General features: G+C 40.4%; 1 protein-coding gene across 2 annotated transcripts in view; it reads right to left on the bottom strand.

Annotated features, from left to right (window-relative positions):
• MND1 (meiotic nuclear divisions 1) overlaps nt 1-15,410 on the bottom strand; it is a 47,201-nt gene extending 31,791 nt beyond the window's left edge. Inside the window, exons 1-4 of one of the 2 annotated variants that reach the window (XM_077815398.1) lie at nt 15,114-15,410; nt 8,217-8,282; nt 6,563-6,620; nt 4,010-4,158 (exon numbers count right to left, since the gene is read on the bottom strand). In XM_077815398.1, coding sequence (XP_077671524.1) covers nt 4,010-4,158; nt 6,563-6,620; nt 8,217-8,282; nt 15,114-15,116 — 276 coding nt within the window. In that variant the 5' untranslated portion in view covers nt 15,117-15,410. The remainder of the gene's footprint in view (nt 1-4,009; nt 4,159-6,562; nt 6,621-8,216; nt 8,283-15,113) is intronic. The other variant, XM_077815397.1, reaches the window with a different exon arrangement.
• Between the last annotated feature and the right edge of the window lie 363 nt (nt 15,411-15,773).

The following is a 15,773-nucleotide window of genomic DNA, read 5'->3' as shown; positions in this document are numbered from 1 at the left end:
AAACAAGTGTTAAATTGCAAAAGCAGTTGTTAAACTGACTGCCCCTAGGCTTGTCTTCACTAGGATTTCAAAATGTGTTAGAACATGTTAGCAAACACCTATTCTAAAACTCTAGTGTAGACTTTAACATATGCTAGCTGGTCAGGCTGAAGCATAGGCTTAATTGTTGAGTTACACCAGGGAGGAATTTAGCCCATTGTTTCACATTTACAGAAACGTCTGTGTCACAACTCACTGTTCGTTTTGACTAATAGAAAGGTGTGTTATTAGATCATCCTAGTTAACACATTCTAAAGCTGAAGAAAGAGGTTTAGGCCAGGTCTACAGTACAGACCTATACTGGTGTGAAAAATCCACACCTCTGAGCTATATAGTAATACCAACCTACCCCACCTGTTTTCTCCTCCACCCCCATGTCTTCCTCCCCCATGTTGGCAGAAAAGCATCTCCCACCGACATAGCTACCATCTCTTGGGGAGGCTGATTAACTACGCGAACAGGAGAGCTTCTCCCTTCCTCATAGGAGTGTCTTCACTATAGGCTACGCTACAGCTGTAGCGATGTATGTGATGAAAAGCCTTAAGCTCGCCACTTGAAAAATTAGTAGTTATATCCTGCAAGTCTTCAGCATTAACGCTTCACTGAAGTAACTGGGGGGGGAAAGAGTTCAACCCTGTCACACAACTATTTATTCAGGCTCTCTACAAAGGTCTTATCTACATTAGGAACACTAGGATACAAAAAAATCGACCACTGACAAAGTTCTTAGAGTCCTATCTTCACTACAGCCACATTTGTTACTACCAGCAAAAAATACAAGTCCTAAATATAATTTCATAGCACTAACGCAGCCAAAGACTTACATAGTGTCAGTTAAATTCAGCACACTTGAGAAAGGTTCACCCTCTACCAAACCGCTAACTATTTTTTCTCCAATATGAAAGCCTACATTTTTCAGATTCTGAGACGGATGAGGGGAGGGGACAATAAATATTACCATACAAATGGACCTGGACAAGACAGACAAAAGGGAAACATATCACACTGCACATTGTAGGCTGTATGACTATAATCAAAAGTGTGTGATGTGCTAAAGAAGTGGGATGATAACTTACGATTTGCTGCTTTACATGTTATGACATGAGAGACTTGCTGACTGGATTTGGAAAGCATTAAGAAAACGTATGCAAGTGCTCGTGTAAGGAAGAATATAAACACTTAGATGTAACTAATTGTTTTAAGTCTGTAATCATAGACAGAACATTTCAACATCTAGTAAAAATAAGTGTCCAGAGAGCTACTGTTATTGAAATGCAAATTTTCTTCAGAAAGGCCTACTTACAGAATAGTGAGGATCCAGAAGGAAACAAGCAAGTCCACTTGTCTTTTCTAACTGAAGTACTATATAATTCCCTTCCCCTTCAATAACTCAGAATAATACGTCGAAGAAACCTAAAGAATGTCTTAGGCCCAGCCTATGCAGTTCTTGGACCAGTATAATTATGTCAGTTAGGGGTGTGATTTTTTTCCTGAAGTAGTTACACCAGTACAACCCCTATTGTGAATGCAGGTATACTGATATAAAGGGCTCATACCAGTGTAGTTTATTCCCCTTCCCATATGAGACTAGCCATACTGATATAAAGCACCCTTATATTACTATAACTGCATATACACTAGAGTGGCAATATCACTTTCACTATACCAGTAGAGTACAACTAATGTATGTAGATAAGATCTTAAATATTCAGTGTGATTTTAATGCAGCTACTGCAGGATATTCCAAGGATAATATTCATCAATATGAGAGAGAGAGATAAGATAGGCGAGAGGGCAAAATAATGACTATAGCATATCAATTTCATTGTTCAGCTAGCAGGCTATGTGGTCTTTTAAATAAATTATACTCAGTCAGACTTGAAATGACATGTCTAAAAACAAATTTGCATTCAACAAGGCAGCTGTAATGGTGTGTTTGGGTGAACAAGGCTGGAGTTTTGGCACACACTGATTTGGTTGCTCAGTTGCTTATTTACATTGTGGCAGGTTTTTCAATTGGTCAGTTTGTAGATCTCCCAAGTTGCCTTGTCTCTATCTTATTTGGATGCTCTAACGAGGTGATGAATTTTACTACTTTTGCTAGGAACCTAATTCCAAAATAGGTCAGTGGAGGAGAGTTAAACTGATCTAGTTTTTCAAAGAATTAAAAACCTTGTTAAAATGTCAGACAGGAACCAGCACAGTGTTACTGCCCTGCGGCAAAAATGGATTTAATTTCCATCCCCCGCAGACTCTCAACTGGAGGCCACACCTGGAAATGCTGCAAGGTCATCCTGCTGAGGATAGCGGAAGCAGTTCACGTTATAATTTGCACTCACATCGTGCCTTTCATTTGACAATCTCAGATGTCACACAAGGATGTGAGGCTTTACAAACATTAATGAGGCCACACAACATACCTGTGAGGGAGCTGTTGTTTAAACTCACTATAAAAATTGATTTCAGAAGTGAGCTGTAGCTCACGAAAGCTTATGCTCTAATAAATTTGTTAGTCTCTAAGGTGCCACAAGTGCTCCTCTACTACAAAAATTGGTGATCTGAGGCACAAAGAGGGTAAGTGACTTGCCCTGCAAGGTCAGTGGTGGAACCAGGAACAGATATGAGGGCATCATAGTCATGTTAGCATCTCTTCCAACTCATCCAAAGCACCTGCCTACATGACTGCCAATACATCTGGAACACCCTGCTCCTATTAGTGATGGTCAGGATTGCAGTGCTTCCTCCATGCTGCCTTACAGCACTTTGAAAATCACGCTGGCTTGTGAAAAACCAGAGGAATTATGGGATATTAGGAAAGGAATCATGGGAGTTTGTGAATCTGACCCAAATCTCAGTAGGTTCCAACAGCTACCCTACAATGCATCAAAAGAAAAATCCCAGAATACATAGAGCCTGGCAGCAAAACACTGGACCCAGGGGTGCCTGCCCAGAATGTGGTGGGCCTATTTTAAAAAATAAGAGCAGTCTTGTGTGGATGCTGAGATTCACAAGGGAAACAGCTTAGACCAGTTTAGATAAAGCCGAGTGGATGAAGAACTACACTGAGAAAACTCTCATGTAAACAAGGCCTCAGCTCATTCCACCTTTAGTTAAATAAGTAACATGCTCTGAAATAAATAAATTTTGTATTCATAACCCATTCACTGAAGAATCAGTTAATTGTTCCAAATCAGGGAAAGAACAGATTAAAAGAAATGTCATGTGATCAGACCATGAAGTTGCTTACAAAAAAATCGCCCTCTGAGTTTTGGTTATATTTATACTCTGAATAAACAAAACTGACGAGTAGAAGTCTTTCCAGTGAACAGCAATTCAAACAAACAAGCAGAATAATTGGGTTTATTTAAAAAACAAATAGAAATAATACTGAAAATATAGAATAACAACGTTGGCTCAAAAGAGAGTCATGCACTCATCTAGAACATTGTGACCAGTTTGGTCGACTCCCCTAAACAGGAGTGCAGGGTTGGTTTGACAGGGTACCTGAGGACTAAAGCTACCAGCCAGAAACAGATACCCAAGTTAAGGCAGCACTCTGCTGGGATGTCCATTTTAGTCCTCAGAACATCACCCAGCCACAACATACAATGGCGTAAAAAGGAAAATGCATACTGCCCAATAATTTAAAGATAATTCCCCAGGTAAAAATGTTTTGAATCTAAAGCAAATGGGCCACAATTTTTTTCTGCATCAATGGAACAAAAACACAAACAAAAAAATCTTCTCAATCATGGCAACATTTTTTAAAGCATCTGTGTTCTGGCTCTCGAATAGGCTCTTTTTGATAAAACGGTAAAATAGCAGGAAAAAAAAACTTTATTAGCTGGGTGAAATGGACCTACTGGCAGCATGTCCTGTAACAAACTGAGATAGATATGGCAAGGACTGTAGGAAAACAGAATGCTAATACCATTCAGACAAACAAGTGCTTTTCGCAACACAAATATACCTGAGTCTCCAGTGCTTCCAATTTACGCTTCCTGGCATGAAGAGCTTTACTTGGAAAAGCCCAAAAATAATTGGAAGTTCCAATCCTATCGGTGTCCACCATACCATCATCAACTAAACTTTGCAGGATCTCCTTGACCGACATTGCGGCTAACAAAGAAAAAAAAGTCACTTTTTCTTCAGTGTATGTGTTAAGTGGTTATACTTTATTTTAAAATATGATTGCGAAGCAAGTATGTCAATGTAACAGACAATGTACTACACCTATTTTCATTTTCACTGCAGATTATTTATGTTGCTGTAGTTCTAAGCAAAGCACATAATCCACAAACACATATTTCTGAAAAGCTTATTCCTTTTTCACAAGCTATCTGGAAGACAACAAAAATAAAGATCTTGTGCCACAGCCACTCCATGCAGAGAATCCCTTTGATGTCTAATGGCAATATCATGCATAGGATAGCTCACAATACGAAGACAATTTGTTCCTGGATATTTTCCATTCTGGGTCCTGACTTTTCCCCTAATCTAGACCAGTTTGGAATGTAGCAAGCAACAAAGAAAAATCATCAGAGCAGGTGAGATTAGCAATCCCCTTCCCTAAAGTACTACTTTATAGAGGGAAAACCTTCCTACAAAAGGACACTTACGTGTAAAATTGCAGGTCAGGCCTGTAGTGCTTAGTAAAGGTGAGGGGGGACCAAATGGCAGTCTCACAGTTACTTCTGTGGTGGCGGATGCTCTTTTGGTCTCTGAAACTGCCAAGGATCTAGTTAAATGGGCCATAATCTCACCTAGGATAGGTTTATCTGTGGCTAAGTATGCCTCCAGAATGCTGTTTGCATGATGCTATTGGTTTGAAGTTCTCCAGGGCCTTAGATTATTTTAAGATTCAAAAACATTTTTAAACCACCTATAAATTTGTGGAAAGAAAGAAAACCAAAGAGGTGGGAGACTGCAGGGCAAAGCTTGACTAAATGAGGCAGTGATCTGCAGGGATCTGTGAAAAGGAGTATCACGAGACTACGTAATTAAAAGACTGTTGCAACACATACAGACAATAGGGCAAATTAGAAGTTGCTGGGCAACCTTAATTCTAGCATTTCTTAATGTTTAATTTCTTAATTTTGCATGTAATTTTTACTCTTGGTGAAGCTAATCAGCAGTAGAGGTACTGGAGCTCTCTGCCTGCAGACTCAAGAGGACAACATTGAAATTAGTTTATATTCAGTTCACATATGGAAGGTTATCCTCCGTAATCAAAAGGGCCAGAAATATTTAAGTGAATTAATGTTTATTCTTGAAAAGCTTATGCCCCACACTTGCCAGGGAAAGCTTCCCACTCATCATAGGAAAGTGGGTTTTTTCCAAGCATTGTAATTATAAAACAATTAAGCTAGCAAGTAAACTTCTGTCAACTTGAAATTGTATCATGTCAGCTTCTACATGATTCTATTGGCAAAGTATTCAGTTACAGGTGTACAATAAGGGATTACAAGAGAAAGTGTCTACAGCAATATTTTTAAAAATTGTATTTAAAAATTCTGTGAATACAAATGAACTTTCTTTGCTCAATATTTAAGATTTTTAAGGAATGCAAAACATAGGAACTGCAAGTATGTTGAGAAACCAACTGAAACCCTATCTTGTCTCCATAGAGCTTTTACAAGTGCCTCTATTCTTTGCTGACATTTTTTTAAAATGTATTTCACCACTAAATATTTTTTCGGGTTATAGCTGAGCTCCCTGGAGCTCTTACATCAAACTACTTTTTCGTTATCGGAGCACGATCATGCCGCAAAGATGTGCTGATCAAGGAGGTGAACATTTGTACACCAGTACTAAAACACAGATCTAAAGAGGAGAAAACATACAAAGAACATAGGAACAGGACTGGAAGTACACAAAACATATAAAGTCATCTTGGTCCTGATCCAAAGGCAATGGAAGTCAACCGAGAGACTTCTGTTGAATTCCATAGGCTTTTGACCAGACCTTTCCTGCACAGAATAGTCTTGCAGCTTTGTTGGAGAAATACAACAGAGTTTGATTGTGTACATGCATGGACCAAAATTTTAAGATGTGGGTGACTGAAGTTGGACACCTAAATCCTTAGTTAAGCACCTAAACATATGGCATGATTCTCAGAGATGGAAGCTGTGGGTGCTTAGCAATGACTTCAGTAGGTGCTCAGCTCCTTTGAGAATCATGCCATGTATTTAGGTAGCTAACTAGGGATACAAGTTCCAGACTTTAGACATCAGCACTTGAAAATGTTGGCCTTAATGTCCAATATAAGTTACAGCTACTAGTAACATAGGGTTGGGATGTGCGTGCGTAAAATGTACAGTTTCTAAATTTACACTTGGTTAGGTCACCATGACTAACCAGTTGCAGCTAGGTATTTTTTTTCTTTTGTTTAACGTTACTGTTATAAAGATCATAAAGTCAGTGTTATGTGAAAACATGAAAATGCACACAGTATAACTAGTCCACAAAACAATTCTCAATGTCTAAACAAGTTTTAGGGAGGGGGAAAAGCATTAATACTCACTAATTCCTTTCTCTTTGGGAGCAATCTTCTCCATATCCTTTAATTGGAACACATCTTTCTGTTCAAAACACAAAAGGCACGTCAGCTCTGAATGACGGTCTCATTTAAGTCATGTCTACTTTCTTTACTAAATTAATCCCAACAAATACACAAGTACCATATCTAATGTATTTTTTCATTTCTCCAGGAAAAATATTGCATGCTCCTCAAGATAGAGCTAAAGTGTTTGAAAATAAAAAGTGATTTTATTTTGTTGTAGGCTTTGTTATTTCCTCCAGTTTTTCTTTGTTACTTTAATTAATTGCTTCATGCCTAAATTTAGGCTGCTAGCTCCTCAGGGAAGAGAGCGCTGTGGCCAGATCCTCAGCCCCTAGTCTAGCTGCTTTTGCACTGCAGCATCACAATAAATTAATTTTAACAAACAAAATAAATAATATTTCAGTTACATCACAAACACAAAGGTGTCTCTGAGTTGGAGCTCCATTTCTCTTCCCCTTCCACTGCCCTCTTTTGGGTGCATTCTCATCCTTCCCTTTCCTATTTCCCAGTTTTATCCCTCTCCCATACTGTCGAATTTGAGCATCCCTAACTACCTCCCTGCCTTCTGTGGGAGCACAGTGAAACTGATGAGATTTGGAACCTAAGGAACAAAGCAAATACTGAAAATGTCCCAAATTCCTGTTTAATTTTACTTTGCTGCTCCCTCACATATGGGCTGGAGGTTATTAAGGTACCAGGTCATGTGGCTTTGTGCATCCACCTCTGTTACACATGGCAGTCCCTTTACAGGAAAATGTTTGAGAAATACTACATAGAAGTACATGAAGCACAAGCACGTCAGCAGCAATTACTGATGTTATGAGAAATCTAACTTTGGATTTCCTGACTGTTGTACCTAAATTTGAAACCATTGCACTACATGAAAAATAAACCTTTTTGGTTTTCGACTTAACTGTTAATAACTTATCCACTGCTGACAAGGGAATCAATAAAAGTTTAGTTGAACTGGTGCCGAACAATTTAACTAAAAGCATCCAAAACTCTACTTAGCACAAGCTCATCTGCACCTCTCACCAACACCTTTGATCAGCAACCGATAGTTTCACAAATGCAAGTAAGGCCACTGTGTCCTAGGAAAAATAAAGCTGGCTAAAAATTTAGCAGTTTGATGGAATCACAAAGGTATTTTCCCCCTATGGTACATTAATAAAGAATAGTAATATACTGCTTTTCATTTAGTCACTCTCAAAGAACTGTATAAAGGAGATCAGTATCACTATCTGCATATTACACATGGGGAAACTGAGGCACAGAACAGGGAAGTGACTTGCCCAAGGTCACCCAGCAGGACAGTGGCAGAGCCAGGAACTGAACCCAAGACTCCTGAATCACAGTCCAGTGCCCGAGCCACTCAGCCTCTCTGGCTCCTTATGGGTGCTCCCAATGGCCAGGAGGGGGAGGGAGAGCTCAGCGGTTTGCGCATTGGCCTGCTAAACCCAGGGTTGTGAGTTCAATCCTTGAGGGGGCCATTTAGGGATCCGGGGCAAAACTTGGGGATTGGTCCTGCTTTGAGCAGGGGGTTGGACTAGATGACCTCCTGAGGTCCCTTCCAACCCTGATATTCTATGAAATATACAAAAATTAAAACACTTACTGTTTCAAAAAATATTTCCATCATACGAGTTCTCTTCTCTTCAACACTCAGTCCCCTTTTCTTGGACTACAATAGAACATGTATTCAGTACTTAGAATTAACATTTCATTCAGAATTCACATCTATTTACTCTAGAAGAACCATTTCCTTGACATCTCCCTTAATACTGTCCTACATCACAATACTCCCTAAAACAGGACTTCTTCACAAAGGAAAACCATGCCAGGCTAATCCATTCAAAATATATCAATTGTTTCAAAGATATTAAGTTTGGTACTGATATGTTGTATAATCTAGTTCATCCCCTACCTCACTGCAAGGTAGTTTTCAATGTGTTTTACTGCATCCCTATAGTTCTTTGTCTGTCTTGCCTTACTAACTCTAGAAATGGCAGTTCCAGTCTCTCTTGGTAACTGGTACCAATGCCCAATTGACCTTAAAAAGTTATTTCTACTATTTAGTCTATAGTGTGAGACTTCTGCTTTTTGTCTGACTCATTTATTTCTGTGAATATTGTTCTTTCCTTCTTGTTAAAATGACATAGCCAATGTGAAATCTAGACCATTTTAAAGTATAAGTTAGAGTAGTTTTCAGATACTGTATCTGCCTTCAAATCACCTTTCCAATGTTGTGGATTAACAATCACATTATCTTTATTAAAAACATAAGAACAGCCATACTGGTCAGACCAAAGGTCCATCTAGCCCAGTATCCTGTCTTCCAACTTGTGGCTAATGCCAGTGCCCCAGAGGGAATGAACAGAACAAGTAATCATTAAGGGATCCATCCTGTCACCCATTCCCAGCTTCTGGCAAACAGCGACTAGGAACACCATCTCTGCCCATCCTGGCTAATAGCCATTGATGGACCTATCCTCCATGAATTTATCTAGTTCTTTTTTAATCCTGTTATAGTCTTGGCCTTCACAACATCCTCAGGCAAGGAGTTCCACAGGTTGACTGTGCACTGTGTGTGAAAAAATACTTCCCTTTGTTTGTTTTAAACCTGCTGCCTATAAATTTCATTTGGTGACCCCTAGTTCTCGTGTTATAAGAAGGAGTAAAAAACACTTCCTTATTTATTTTCTCCACACCAGTCATGATTTTATAGACCTCTATCATATCTCCCATTATTCATCTCTTTTCCAAGCTGAAAAGTCCAAGTCTTATTAATCTCTCCTCATATGGAAGCCATTCCATACCCCAATCATTTTTGCTGCCCTTTTCTCAACCTTTTCCAATTCCAATACATCTTTTTTGAGATGGGGTGACCACATCCACACGCAGTATTCAAGATGTTGGTGTACCATGGATGTTTAAAGAAGCAATATGATATTTTCTGTCTTATTATCTATCCCCTTCTTAATGATTCCCAACATTCTGTTCGCCTTTTTGACAGCCACTGCACATCGAGTGGATGTTTTCAGAGAACTATCCACAAGGACTCCAAGATCTCTTTCTTGAGTGGTAACAGCTAATTTAGACCCCATCATTTTATATGTAGAGTTGGGGTTATGTGTTCCAATGTGCATTACTTTGCATTTATCAACATTGAATTTCATCTGCCATTTTGTTGCCTATTTACCCAGTTTTGTAAGGTCCCTTTGTAACTCTTCAGTCTGCTTTGGACTTAACTATCTTGAGTAGTTTTGTATCATCTGAAAATTTTGCCCCCTCACTGTTTACGCCTTTTTCCAGATTATTTATGAATATATTGAATAGTACTTGTCCCAGTACAGACCCCTGGGGGACACCACTATTTACTTCTCTGCATTCTGAAAACTGACCATTCATTCCTACCCTTTGTTTCCTACCTTTTAACCAGTTACCAATCCATGAGAGAACCTTCCCCCTTATCCCAGGACAGCTTACTTTGCTTAAGAGCCTTTGGTGAAGGACCTTGTCAAAGGTTTTCTGAAACTCTAAGTATACTATATTCACTGGATCACCCTTATCCACGTTTGTTAACCCCCTCAAAGAATTCTAGTAGATTGGTGAGGAATGATTTCCCTTTACAAAAACCACGTTGGCTCTTTCCCAACAAATTATGTTCATCTGTGTGTCTGACAATTTTGTTCTTTACGATAGTTTCAACCAATTTGTCCAGTACTGAAGTTAGGCTTACCGGCCTGCAATTGCCAGGATCACCTCTGGAGCCCCTTTTAAAAATTGGCATCACATTAGCTATCCTAAAATCATTTGGTACGGAAGTTGATTTAAATGATAAATTATATATCACAGAAGTTCTGCAATTTCACATTTGAGTTCCTTCAGAACTCTTGGGTGAATGCCATCTGGTCCTGGTGACTTATTACTGTTTAATTTAATCAATTTGTCCCAAAATCTCCTCTAAGGACACCTCAATCTGGGACAGTTTCTCAGATTTGTCACCTAGAAAGAATGGCTCAGGTTTGGGAATCTCCCTTATATCCTCAGCCATGAAGACTGATGCAAAAAATTCATTTAGTTTCTCTGCAATGACCTTATCACCCTTGAATGCTCCTTCAGCATCTCAGTCATCCAGTGGCCCCCTTGGTTGTTTAGCAGGATTGCTGCTTCTGATGTTCTTAAAAAAAATTGCTATTACTTTTTGAGTCTTTGGCTAGTTGTTTTTCAGATTCTTTTTTGGCCTTCCTAATTATATTTTTACACTTCATTTGCTCGAGTTTATTCTCCCTTCTATTTTCCTCATTAGGATTTAACTTCCACTTTTTAAAGGATGCCCTTTTGCCTCTCATTGCTTCTTTTACTTTGTTGTTTAGCCACGGTGGCACTTTTTTGGTTCTCTGTTTTTTAATTTGGGGTATACATGTAAGTTGAGCCTCTATGATGGTGTCTTTAAAAAGTTTCCATGCAGCTTGCAGGGATTTGACTTTTGGCACTGTGCCTTTTAATTTCTGTTTAACTAACTTCCTCATTTTTGTGTAGTCCCCTTTCTGAAATTAAATGCTACTATGGTGGGCTGCTGTGGTGTTTTCCCCACCACAGGGATGTTAAATTTTATTATATTATAGTCACTATTACCAAGAGCTTCAGCTATATTCACCTCTTGGAACAGATCCTGTGCTCCGTTTTTCAAATATTTTTCTTTTCATCATGTGTCAAACAATTAGCAGGGGAAACTGATTGAATATACAGGGAAACACTGGAACGGATTATATACAAATATAATACAGAAAAGTAAAACTGAAAAGTATTTTCCTCTCCAATCTCTGTCAATTATATTGAGTGTTCATAGATACTAAGGTCAGAAGGGACCATTATGATCATCTAGTCCGACCTCCTGCACAATGCAGGCCACAGAATCTCACCCACCCACTCCTGCGATAAACCTCTCACCTATGTCTGAGCTACTGAAGTCCTCAAATCGTGGTTTAAAGACTTCAAGGAGTAGGGAATCCTCCAGCAAGTGACCCATGCCCCTGTTACAGAGGAAGGCGAAAAACCTCCAGGGCCTCTTCCAATCTGCCATGGGGGAAAATTCCTTCCCGACCCCAAATACTGCAATCAGCTAAACCCTGAGCATATGGGCAAGATTCACCAGCTAGATACCCAGGAAAGAATTTTCTGTAGTATCTCAGATCCCACCCCATCTAACATCCCATCACAGACCATTGGGCCTATTTACCATGAATATTTAAAGCTCAATTAATTACCAAAATCATGTTATCCCATCAAGTGTTACTTGTAACAACAGCATATAAAATATTTCTAAACAGAAATGTGACTTTTTAAGTTGATAGTGTCCCTTTAAAGCTCATAGGAAGAAAGTGCTAGTGCATCACATTATGTACCGGAAAAATATGCTGCATAATCTTCATATACTAAAAAGAATCCTTAAAAACACTCATCAGTGGGAAAGTGAATTTGGGGAGTTCCTAGAAAAGGTAAGTAGCGTTCAGGGACACATAGAACTTTGAAAGGAGAGAATCATGCCTTGCCTCAGCTATTCATAGCATATCAAAGCTGCAGTAGATTGAAAGTGATGGAACTCTTGTCAGTTTCACGGCTTTTTCACTTTGAAACAGGTTATATGCAAGAGCAACAAATGTTTGCATTTATCATCTGTGGTCATGGACAAGGGCCAGATTGCTTTGGATTTTTTTTAAGTTATATTGTACAAAATTTTAATTTTGGAAGATAATTTATTCAGCAGTCACTTATGCATCAATTTAAAACAATTAATTCACTGTAATAAAGTTTATTTGACTAAAGCCTTGTTAAATTTTGTATTTTTTTTACATAAACTCTTCCCATCTGATTTATTCAACTCTGCCACATACCTAAATTGGTGACATCACAACTAGTTATTATGAAAGAGATTTTGATGTTACAAACACTTGTATATGGCACTGCTGTATAAATAAGAACAGCAGATTGACTAGAAGTTAATAAGGGTTCTATTTTTCCCCAAATATCTTGGTAATCGGCAATGATGGGAACAAAAATATGTAAATACAACATGACATTTTAAATAATGTTTTGGTAGCATGCAGTATTATTAAGTTTACTCAAGTTTACTTAAGCATGGAAGTCATTCTTGATGTTCATGGGGCTGTGTGGACAGTATAACCACAATCAAGCTACTATAAGTTCTGTTCACACCTGGATGTATGGGAAACTGTCCATGTAAATCCCACAAAACCTTTTTGTGTTCCAATTTTGGCTATGCTACTCATCACTGGGCCTAATGGATCAGTGTTCATACTGCACTCCCCATCAGTACCCAGCCCAAAGCCAGGTAAGCTAATGATCCAACCAGCGGACCAAATTCAGTCATGAATCCTGGTCACGTGCCATCTGAGGCACACTGCACATATGCTAAGAAGACTGGGCCTAGTGCAAGTTATTTTTACATGACCTGTTATAACGGTGGTGGCCTCCAGCTAAAATTAGTTTGGTCCACATGCAACTAACAGGGAGGAAAAACATAAAACAGATGCAGCTTTAAAAGATTTTATTGGAAATATGGAATGCAGCTAATCAATATTGCATTGACCAGTGCTACAGAAACATAAATTAAATTAGAATTTATATGGGAAAAATCCTGACATTTAAATTTTTGAATTCACCTTTTAGACAGAGAAGGATTAAAAGTAATTATATGAAGCTGTTATACAAAAACACTACCATCCATTTTCAACAGAAGATGGTATGAGAAAAATTACTGGGAAAACTTTACCCACCTCTGCCTCATCTCAAGTGGCAGAGAAAATAGATGAAAAGCAACATGAAGGAGACCAATCATATGTAGAGAAACAAAGGCCTTACCAGAACACATTATTAACAGTAAAACCTATCAGATCACTATCACTTTTCATCAACAGATCTCAAAGCACTTCATAACCTTTAACATATTTATCTTCACAAACCTCTGTGAAATAAGGAAATACTATTATCCCTATTTTACAGCTGGAACTGAGGCACAGAAAAGCTAAGAGACATGCCCAAGGTCACAGAGGAAGTCGTGTGCAGACCAAGGAGCTGAACTAAAATCTCCCAAGACCTAGGCTAGTTCTCTAATCACTGGTCCACTCCTCCTCTCATTGGGTAATGAGGCCAGCATCCAATAACCTATATCTGATGATTCAAAGTTGATAGAAGAGCACTATAATGCACCTACCCAGCTTTCTAAGGTTCAACTCTCAAAGCCTCTAAGATCCTCTCATGATTCAAGTTCAGTTCTCTCCACATTTCTAGCCTGCCTACATCTCTGCTCTTTTCTCATCCTACAACCAGTTCTTGCTCCCTACAATCTATCCAACTGTTTCTCTTTACCACTTCCTTTGTCATAACCCCAATCCCAGCTGCAACTCCAAGGAAACAGCAGCTGGTTTCATTATGGAGAAAATCCCCTTCCCTAACAGGGCCTCTCAATTGTTTTAAGCCTATTTTAAACTCTACATTGAAAGTTTGTGATGTCATTAGTAAAGTTTGGAATTTTGAGCCAAATTCCAAGCAAAGGAACATAAGGATTTGCCATACTGACTAATCAGTCCATTTACTCCAGTATCCTGTCTTTGGCAGGGGAGGGTACCAAATGCAGGTACAAAAAACCCAGTAATGGACAATCTGCTCATGCTGGATGTTTCTTCCTAACCTCTGGAAAGTGGTGGCTATTTCATGCCCGACATAATATAACCAGGGACACTCTTTATCCCTATAAATGTGGAGCCCCCTTTTTTTTAATCTTGTTAAACTACTGGCCTCAATGAGATTTTGTGGTATTGAGTTCCACAAGTTAATTACACCCTATGAAATCCCATTAAAAGTCAACATTTTTAATGGGTGAAATCAATGGGGTTATGCAGGATTTAACTCACTTCAAAACTGGGGCAGTCCGCATTTTCTCCTCTAGTACAAGACCTGGTGTTTAGGTATTGGCTAATACACTAAACTTGTAGCGACTTGGTTCTTGTCTGAACCACCCCCCCTTTTTAAACCCGACTAAAGAAGCTGGCCTGGAGCCCCTACGAGTGAGCGGCGGCGGGGGGGTGGCTGCAGGCGCCGCGCGCGGACCGGAACACACCGGGCCAGGGCCAGGGCTGTGGGGCAACGGGTCGGACTCTGGGCACCTGCAAAGGGGCCGCGCCGGGTGGCCACGGCTGAGGGGCCCAGCAGGATCGGGGGGGCGGGTCTAGGAAAGCCCAGCACAGACCAGGCGGCTACGGGCACACTCCTTCTGCCCATTGCACGGGGCGGGCCAGGCGGCCACGGGCCCCCCCAGTCACCCCATCTGCGCGCCCAGGCCATAAACCGAGCAGCGCCTCCGACAGGCTCGGTAGCGGCTGGCTCTGGGGAGGGCCCCGGAGCTCGGTTCCCGCAGGGGCGCCCGGGCAGCAGCTCGCCGAGGGCCCGCGGCTCCCGGGCAGGGGGAGCCGGACCGGACGCCGCTTACCATGTCGCCTCCTTCCCGCTGGAGCTGGGAGTCCGGCCCGGGGTGGCGGCAGCGCTGAGGGCCCGGCCAAGCGCCGAAATTTGATTTCCGCGCCGCCGCCAAGAGGCAAAGGGCAGCGGGACGCCGCGGTGGGGGTGGCTCCGCTTTCGCAGCTTACAGCGCCGCCTGGCGCCTCCAGAGCGGGGCCCCCTTCCCTTCGCTCCGTCTGCGTCTTCCTGCCTTGTTTAACCTGCCTCTTCATCTCTCCCTGCCCCTGCCTAGGCCCCTGGGTGCAGCCCCACAGCCAGTTTTTTGCACGCCCCAATTCAAAATGGACATCACGTGAAAGTTGCCGGAATTCATTTCCCTGACTCATCTCCCTGCTCCATCTCCCGCTGTAGGTCTCCAAAAATTAAGCAGACCTCCCTGAAGGTGCCTCTGTTTTTCATAGCCAAGCATGCGAAAGTGCCTACAGTAAAACTTTTTATTAAAGCTAACGCTGAAATTATCTAATACACAGGTTAAGGGAAGAGTGCCTACACATCTGGGTATAATGCTTACATGATCCAAAAGTACAAAGTTTGGTTTAAAAGTCATAAAATATATACGTAATCTGCAATATCCCAAATTAAGGTTAATAAATTTAACAATACAATTAAAATATTAGCATCCAAATATTCA

The sequence above is a fragment of the Eretmochelys imbricata genome, chromosome 4 (genome assembly GCF_965152235.1).
Source record: "Eretmochelys imbricata isolate rEreImb1 chromosome 4, rEreImb1.hap1, whole genome shotgun sequence".
Lineage (NCBI taxonomy): Eukaryota > Metazoa > Chordata > Testudines > Cheloniidae > Eretmochelys > Eretmochelys imbricata.
This window is presented reverse-complemented; position numbering and strand designations above follow the sequence as displayed.